The sequence below is a fragment of the Halyomorpha halys genome, unplaced genomic scaffold (assembly GCF_000696795.3).
Source record: "Halyomorpha halys isolate HHAL.00 unplaced genomic scaffold, Hhal_1.1 Scaffold742.1, whole genome shotgun sequence".
NCBI classification, from domain to species: Eukaryota; Metazoa; Arthropoda; class Insecta; order Hemiptera; family Pentatomidae; genus Halyomorpha; species Halyomorpha halys.
This window is the reverse complement of record NW_027115923.1, coordinates 104,612-113,534: the sequence shown is the minus strand read 5'-3', so window position 1 is coordinate 113,534 and position 8,923 is coordinate 104,612. Positions and strand designations below refer to the sequence as shown.

The 8,923-nt window shown below is 36.3% G+C and overlaps 1 protein-coding gene across 2 annotated transcripts in view; it reads left to right on the top strand.

The window, feature by feature from the left end:
• Positions 1-8,917, top strand: part of ktub (Tub domain-containing protein ktub) — a gene marked incomplete in the record, with an annotated part of 57,914 nt that extends 48,997 nt beyond the window's left edge. For both annotated transcript variants that reach the window (XM_014428698.3, XM_067052908.1), the window contains 2 exon segments: positions 903-1,055; positions 6,186-8,917. In XM_014428698.3, the coding sequence (XP_014284184.3) occupies positions 903-1,055; positions 6,186-6,319 (287 nt within the window).
• Between the last annotated feature and the right edge of the window lie 6 nt (positions 8,918-8,923).

Here is an 8,923-nt window from a genome sequence, read left to right as displayed (position 1 = left end):
TTAATATTAAATAGATAATAGAATTTTATTTATATTTTTAACATAATAGACTTTTCTCAGGGCAGGTTTCCAGGCAATCAGAAACAGACGACACTTTACTACTAATAACACTTAAACTTAATTAATAGCTATTTTACAAATACAATAAATTCCAGTTAGAAACAAAACTAACCAATTACACATCTTCCTTTGATGATTGATGATTGTTGATATCTTCTTGTTGATGATGCTATATCCAACCCCTAACAATGGCTTCCAGTCCTTCCCGCTTCTAGCCGACCGCCGTCCTCTCTCCAGGTCAGCCAAATCAAGAGTGCCCATTTCCTCTTTTCTATCTTCAATGTTCACTGGTCGATCCAAAAATAATCGATTGTAGTACAATCGCTCTGCTTTACCTGCTATGATTTACGATGCAAATAACCTATTGATAATTGTTATGTTCTTCTATTTCTTCTTTGATTATTATTTTTCTATAATTATTGTATAGAAACAACAAAAGTTGAAAAATTCCAGTCCTTGCTCCCAACCCAAACAACTCAACAAACACTTCGGAAGGACGCACACCGCCATCTTCTTTGTTTTGAATAGCGTATTTATTTTAGACAATGAAAACTGGTTAGCTTGCTTTTTGATTTAAAATAACAAATAAACAATACTGAAACGATATACATAAAATAAAAACATAACTTAAATCATTTATATATAAATATCAACTATTGATTAAAAAAGAGGATATTACAATATATATAAGTAATTAAAGAGAAGATGAAAAGTACACATATGTTTATGAAAGGTTTGTAAAATAAGATTAGGATTTAGACATCCATTTGTTACATGTCACATTGTGCAATTAATTATTAAGTCAGTTTATCTTGTATTTCATGTAATATATACATTTTTAGAATGTTATCGAACCAAAACTATGGATAACCTAATCCAGTTGCACAACAAAACACCTGCTTGGAATGATGATACACAGTCTTACGTTTTAAATTTTCATGGAAGAGTAACTCAAGCATCTGTGAAGAATTTCCAAATCGTACATGATTCAGATGGTAATTTTAATTTTTTGTAAAATTTTCATGAATTTTAAATTGACTAAAAGTCAATTTAAAATTCATGAAAATTTAATATATGACTAAAGATTTAATATATGACTGTAGGTATGTGATAAACAGTTTTTATCAATTTAGTGATTAACTGGAAGGGTTTCAAGATGTATATAAATGGATTCTGAGATGAGCCTCTTTTGGAAGGAAGGGATCTATAAAGTAAGGGAGTGGTTGGTGGATGTCGAGAGTTTGGAGAAGGAGAAGTAGGTGTAAACCGGTAGATGTAAGAGTAAGAGTTTTTCTTTAATGCAATCCACAATGAAGGTGATGCTATCAACCGGTGATAACCTGTAACTAGCCTAGTTATCTACAGGTGACCAACCTATTCTAACCATAGTGAGGGTCAAGTTTTTTATTTTGTGGGACCGCCACTTAATGAAAAAAGTCAATGCCCCCAGGTCAGATTCGAACTGGCGCCTCCCGCAGATCTCAGAACCCTAGACCTAGGCCTAACCATCTGAGCTATAGACGGCCCAGTTTAAGAGTTTTTGTATGATCAAAGGTAGAAAGTAGTTTGAAAGTAAGAGTCTTAATATTGTGAATATTGGTATTGTGGTACTAGGGATCTGATAAGGAAAGGCATCGGTGTAAGAGATTTTTGGCAAATTCTCAGTACCATAATACCAATATTCACTTTATTAAGACTATCTTAGTTTAAAACAACTTTCCAACTTTCATCATACACAAACTTATCACTCTTACATCAACCGGTTTACACCTACTTCTCTTTCTCCAAACTCTCAACATCCACTACCCACTCCCTTACGTTGAAAAGACTCCTTCCATATCTCCCTTTTCTCTCTGACAACATACAGAAATTCTTAAAATCAACCATTCCTTCACTATGCCTTGGACTCAAGTCTCAAAATAAACTTTCTTCTTTTTTTACAAATACTAAAGTTCCTATTTCTCTCCAATACAGCTCTATTGTTTTCTACTGCATTCCTTGTTCCTCCTTAAACTTTAATTCTTTAATTTAGGCGAAACCAAGAACCACTTTAGATCCCAGATTTCTCAACACAAATTATCCACAACCTGACTGCTTCCAAACTTTCAGAACATGCTCTTACGCTTAATGACTCTTTTTGACTATACCACTATTTTAGCCACTTTTCCTGACTACCAAAAGAGGCTCATCTCAGAATCCATTTATATACACCTTGAACCCCTTCCAGTTAACCTTTTTTGCTCCTGTTGATACTTAATCACTCATTTTATATTTTCTCTTACTTAACTTTACATATTACTAATATACTTATATTTTATTATTATTATACTATATTTTATTCTTCTATACTTATTTATCTATGTTTTTATTTTCACATTTACTGTTTTATTTTCTGTCGGTATGTATTATTAGTTACGTATTCTATCATTTAATTTATATTCAGATTTGTTCCTTATTCATTTATTATTATTATCAATTTTATTGTATTTATTCTTTCTCAACTTTAATGTAATTTTAACTTACTTCTTTATTTTCCGTTTTTTAGTGTGTTAAATTTTCTTTTATCATTTCTACTTTTCTATTTTTATGTGTTGTTACGTTTCTTTTTCATTGTTAACCTAATAGTTTGTGTCATGTTTTATATTCTTATCATAGTCTATATTATATTTATACTATTTTATTTCTTCTTTTCTTTCAATTGTATATTATTTTGTTTTCACTTATATTTATATAATTTTAACCCTTCCTTAATTTACCGTTTATATTTTATCCTATTATGTCACAATATTTTTAGTTGTTAAATCTTCTTAGTCCTCATGAAGCTCTACAAAGTGGGGTGAAACACAAGACAGCATCTTGGATGAAGGGGGTTTATTGGTAGCACCTTGCTTGTAAAGAAAACTGCTACCAACTTCTCCAGGATCTTAAATAGGAAGGAGGATAAACTAATAGGTCGATATGCTTTGGTGACATTATAGTCCTCCTTCCTAATCTTAGGAATGAAAGCTATTAATGATTTCCTCCACTTCTCTGGTATATATCCCAATGCTAGAGAGACTGTGAGTAATGCCCTAATTCAGAGGAGTAGAACATTGAGTCTTTCCTTGAGCATGCATGGGAGAATACCGTCTGTTCCTGGGACCTTATATGGCTTGAGCTCTTCTACACCCCACCTAATGGCCCCATCCCTAACGATAGACTCCACTAATGCCCAATCTTCTTTATTAGCCTCTCTGAGGAAATCCATAGTTGGAGCATTGTCTAATGTTCTGTGCTAGCAACCTGGAAAGTGTGTCTCCATCAAATGAGACAAGGTTTCCTCTAGGCTGGAGGTTCATTTCCCATCTTGTTTCCTTAGTGGACTGTTGACCATTGCTTCCTAATAACTTAATTAGTCAGGAGGCTTTCGGCCTCCTCTCTCTGAAAAGATCCCAGTCTGTATTTCTTGGGTTTCTCCACTATAATCTGAAATGAGATCAACCTGTAGTAAGACATTGTTATGTTTTGAGGTGACCCTCCTGTCTTTACAAAGGCTTTTAATACGGCTTGAGGCCAGTGTAATATCTAATACCTCGTCCCTTGCTCTTGTGACAAAGGTTGCTTTGCCCCCTCTGTTGAGGCTATAAATTCCAGTTGGGTAATTTTTATTGGTGTCTGTGCTTCCCCACAGTAAGTGGTGAGCATTAATATCTCTGCCAATTAAGAATGGTAAATCTACCTCCCTAGCGTATTGGAGAAGTCTTTCTAAATATTGATAAGGTGGATCTAAGCTATGGGGGATATAAACAGGTCCTATTAACAATTTAGTCTTATTAATACCAACCTTGATGTTTAGTACCAAGATCGTGGTGTCTTTGGTATTAAGCTGAGGGAGAGGCAGCACCTGCAGGTCCTTAGAGACCCAGATGCAAGTCCTCGGGCTGTCTTCACATAGGGTTGAGCGGGTTATCCTTCCACCTATACACCCTAATCCTCTAATAGTCCCCCTATAACAATAAGGTTCTTAAATTAGGATGAGGGTCGATTTGACTCTTGAAAGTGACTTGGCTAATTCGGCATTAGCTATTATGCTGAATATTTATTTGTCTTACCTTGATCATTAGTGTGGCAGATAAGGAGGAATACAGGAAAGGCTAGCAATGGCAGCACCTATTGGCGCTTGCCCTTCCTTTGCTCCTCCTGAGAGGGGTGGCTGCTATTTGTCGAATAGACCAGCACCCTCCTCGTATAGACCAGCAGTCAGTTGAACCAACTCGTATCTCAGCCCCCAGTCATTTGGTACCAATCAGGCAATCATGTTGCTCGGCACCTTAAAGATTGCTCTTAGGTGGTCTGGATCGCCTTCTGCACCCACAAACTGCCACTGGTCAGTATTTACCAAGTCCTCGTTCTGGTACTCGAGAAGTTTGACCAATCTGCCGAGTTCGATCACCTCGGCTCCCAACCCAATAACTATTTTAGTGGGCCATGGAGCCTCAGCGGACCACCTCACCACAATCCTACGGTCTGTGGGAGGTACCCAGTTGAGAAGCCACTCTTGTCTCCTCATTAGAACATGTGAGGAGAAACCATCCTGGATCCGCCTGGAGTCCGGAGTTATTGAATGCCAGCGGTCTCCTTCTTGGATGTGGCTCGTTCATCCTCATCTAGATCTCAGAGGTGAGGAGCTTTCGAATAAGTAGGGCTTCCTCTTGTGTAATGGAGACACCCTTTTCACTCCCCATAGTGACTACCTGGAGAGCTCTCTGTGCTGCTTCTTTGTAGGTCTTGGGCTTACTTTCCTGCAGAGTTGAAGGTCCAGCAACAGTCACTGGTCCTTCTGTTGGACTCCCCAATAGACTTGACCCTCTCCTTGTCCTGGGGGAGGTGGGGAGTCCACTGGTCTCTGCCTTTTAGCGCGGACATGGGGAAGGCCCACTCTTAAGACAGGCGCCTTGCTCTCCCCGCATCAAGAGAGGGTCGTGGAAGACATTGCCTCCCCTTTGTCCCCCTCCCGAATCGGTTCGAGAGCTTTCACTGGTCTGCCCACCCCAGTCGCAACCAAGGGATAGCCCCTAAGGGATTCCCTCTCCACAGCTTATATCTTGATCTGTAATTTCGGTCTGGGCGGACTGCTCTGCACCTTCTTCCATCGCAGCTAGTATTTTAGGCTGCTCATCAATATTTAAATTATCCATTGGATGTGTGATAGTTGTCTGTAATGTTTCTTGAATGGTATTAGAGTAGGTGTGCAGCCATCTCAGCTCTCAATCCCGCCTCACTGAAAAAGCTTGACCCTAGGAGTGGAGTCCAGTGGCCTCGGAGGAGCAACTCCGGAACGTGCACCAGGGTCCCATCCAGTCACCAACTGGCACAACTACAATGTTCGAACTTTTACACTGAGCTGATAGAGCAGCCGCTCCTCCTGGGTTAAGAGGAGCGGGCTCTTGTACTATCTCAGCGGCCGAGGAGTGCCATTCCTCGTTTTCCCCATATTCCTTCTGGGACAACCCTCCCAGGAGGGCTAGTCCAGCAGTAGAGAGAGAGAGGAGTAAGCGACGGCTGTATAGACCTTTGTGTGTAGTGGTTGTGCTGGGTGCAGTAATGTGCTATGCTCCTTCAGTTGGTAACCTGGATAGATGTGCACTTCTACTCGGCGTGCACACTAGGAGTCCGGTCGGAATATAATTCCCTTTAAGTAGCCAGACCTACTTCCCCTCCAGGGCAGTTGGCGGCTTCCTAGGAAAGGTTATCCTAGGGTGTGTACTGCAAATGACCTTAGTGTTATTGTATACTGTAATAGTGTACTGTGTGAGAATCAGAATTTATGTTCCCCCAATCTGGAGGGCCAGTGGCTGATTGCTGTACAATGATCAGGTGATGTGGCCGCCAACTCCCTACGTCCTAACATTCCGGTATAAAGTTGCTTTATTTTTCTGACCTTGACCTTTTTATTTTGAATAAAAATTAAATAATTTTTTTATTTATACACCATGATTTTCATTTAAAAAAAAAATTGAATGGATTTGCTTAATTTTGCTTTTAGTAATAACCTCTTCAATCTTATAGTTTTGTTAGGATATAATGTCCAATTCATATTATTTTTAATTATTTTGTCTGATTTTGGATTTTTTTTTTCCCCTTAGTGGATTATGTAGTAATGCAGTTTGGAAGAGTTGCTGAAGATGTTTTTACTATGGATTATCGTTACCCAATGTGTGCTCTTCAGGCCTTTGCAATAGCTCTTAGCAGTTTTGATAGTAAGCTTGCTTGTGAATAGAGATGTTTTAATGTTATCAAATACATATTAATCTATTCAGTTAATTTAATTCTTAATTTGAAAGTCAAAATAGCAATATTTGTTAGTTAATTTTCTTTGATCTCACAAAACATTTGTATTTGATTATTGTGAAATATTGTTAATTGTTTTCTTAACTTGTTATATATGCTTTTATATGGGTGTAAGTAAATATATGCATATATCTATCTATTTACGCACTCATTACATGCATGCATGTGTGTGTGTGTATGTGTGTATATATATCACTCATTACTGTTGTTTTTTTCATAGTCATTTTACAGATACTTTCATTCAGTTAGTAGGTTTAACTGAAAGTACATACTTAGAAAGGAGTGATTAATTATTAAAAACCATCTTTTTATTGTTTACTTATAGAAGCAAATTCATTTTTTTTCACACTGATACTTTGTTGTATATGATGTAAAAAAATAAAACAAAAAAGAAATGTTGAACAATGTTCTAATCATTTATTTATTTTTCATGGATTTATAACTATTAGAAATAGGGACTGAGCTAGTAGTAGGGTGGGGAGAATTCATATGTTGGCTTAGTAGTAAATAGGTAAAATTTTTAATATCTAGAAATTAGTTGCCAATTTTTTAATTTAGAATTATAAACTTTTTTAAAAATAATTTATGAATGCTCTTATTTCTTTTTTCAACCCTCATTATTTATCCACCAATCACAGTAATTATCCAAATATTTGTACCGTATATTTTATTTTGGCTTTTGGTTGTAGATATTTAAAACTAAGAAGTTGATACATTAATACTATTACATTCTGAATATAGTTTGTTTCCTTATTATATTGTTGATTGCTGTTCTATGGCTCTGATAATAAAATTAATCAAATGCTCAATAATTTTAAATCTAATCTATTTTATTAAATTAAATACTCTTAAAAAGGAGTGCTGGGAAAAGCCTTTACAGTACTGATTCCTAGGCAAAGTATTTTCATGTAAAATAAAAAGCTTAATATGTACATATATTTGTAATTATATTTTCGCTAATATTTAACAAGACATGAGAAATATTTAAATATAAAATCCTGAAAATTACAAAAATCAGAAATAAAGATGAATATTTAACATTATTAGCAATATTTAGAATTATATAGTAATTTAAGTGACTGGATTTATATATTAAACAAAACTTAAAATATGTATGTATTTATTGGAATACTGGAAGATTGTTGATTGACCGTGTGTATAGATGAATGGAATATGGTCCGGGTGCGGGAAAAAAAAACTCTAATAGTAAATGGGTATACTATTTTTATTGAGCCAACGTTTCGCCCCACATTGCAGGGCTAAAAAAAGATACAAACACTTGACATAGTTACAAAAAAAAAAAAAAGTGGAAAATAACAGGGGTGTATAATAAAAAGTAAAATTTAATAAGAAAAATTGAAGGTTGTAAACAGTAATTGAAAACGGTAATAGTAACAGATAGATAAGAGATAAAATAAGAGAAGAATTATTAAAGAAAGTACAAATTAAGAGTTGAAAAAAGAAAAGAATAAAATCAAATGATGAGAAAAAATTCATACCTGTTTTGACGGAAGTCAAAGTCAGAGTGAGCCGTTTGTATTGGGAGGAGTGGGGACGGCAGTTTAGTATGCCACATAATAATGGAAATAATTTTATGGAAGGGACCTGTACTGAAAAAGGGGTGGAGTGGGTTGAGAAGAGTTGAGGACAGGAGGGATTGGGGTAACACGGTTAATGTAAGAATCGAGTAGTTTGTTAGTAATTTTCTGAGGGAAGTTGTTGTTGAATAGGATCTGTTTAATTCGTTGTATGTTGGTCTGGTGGTATTGAGGGTCAGAAAGAGAAAAGGATCAGTGGATAAGGTTCTTAGCAACATTAATAATTTGGTGATAAGGGTGTTGAGAAAAATAGTTGAGGAGTCTGCCAGAATTAGTGGGTTTGGTATACCAATCAGTGGATAGGGAGCCATCAGAATTTCTGATAATGAGTAGGTCAAGAAAAGGGAGGTCAATACCACCAGACCAACATACGACGTATTAAACAGATCCTATTCAACAACAATTTCCCTCAGAAAATTACCAACAAACTACTCGATTCTTACATTAACCGTGTTACTCCAATCCCTCCTGTCCTCAGCTCTTTTCAACCCACTCCACCCCTTTATCAGTACAGGTCCCTTCCGTATATCCCCATTCTTTCTGATAAAATTCAAAAATCCTTAAGATCCACTATTCCCACCCTACGTCTTGACTTGAAATCCCACAACAAAATTTTCTATCTTTTTTCTAAATTGAAACCCTATTCCTTTCTTACACCGTTCCAATGTAGTTTACTGGATACCCTGTTCAATTCCCATGTTGCAATTTCTTCTACAACGGCGAAACTTAAAACCAACTTAAGAACCGCATTTCCCAGCACAAAACTTCCATCAACTCCTGTAATCCACTTGCATCTAAATTATCAGGACACGCATTACACCTGAATCATACTTTTAATTTCAACAATCCTTCCATTCTTGCCACTGTCCCCAACCACACAAAACGTCTCATTTCGGAGTCCATTTACATAAATTTAACTGAGAATTCCGTCAATC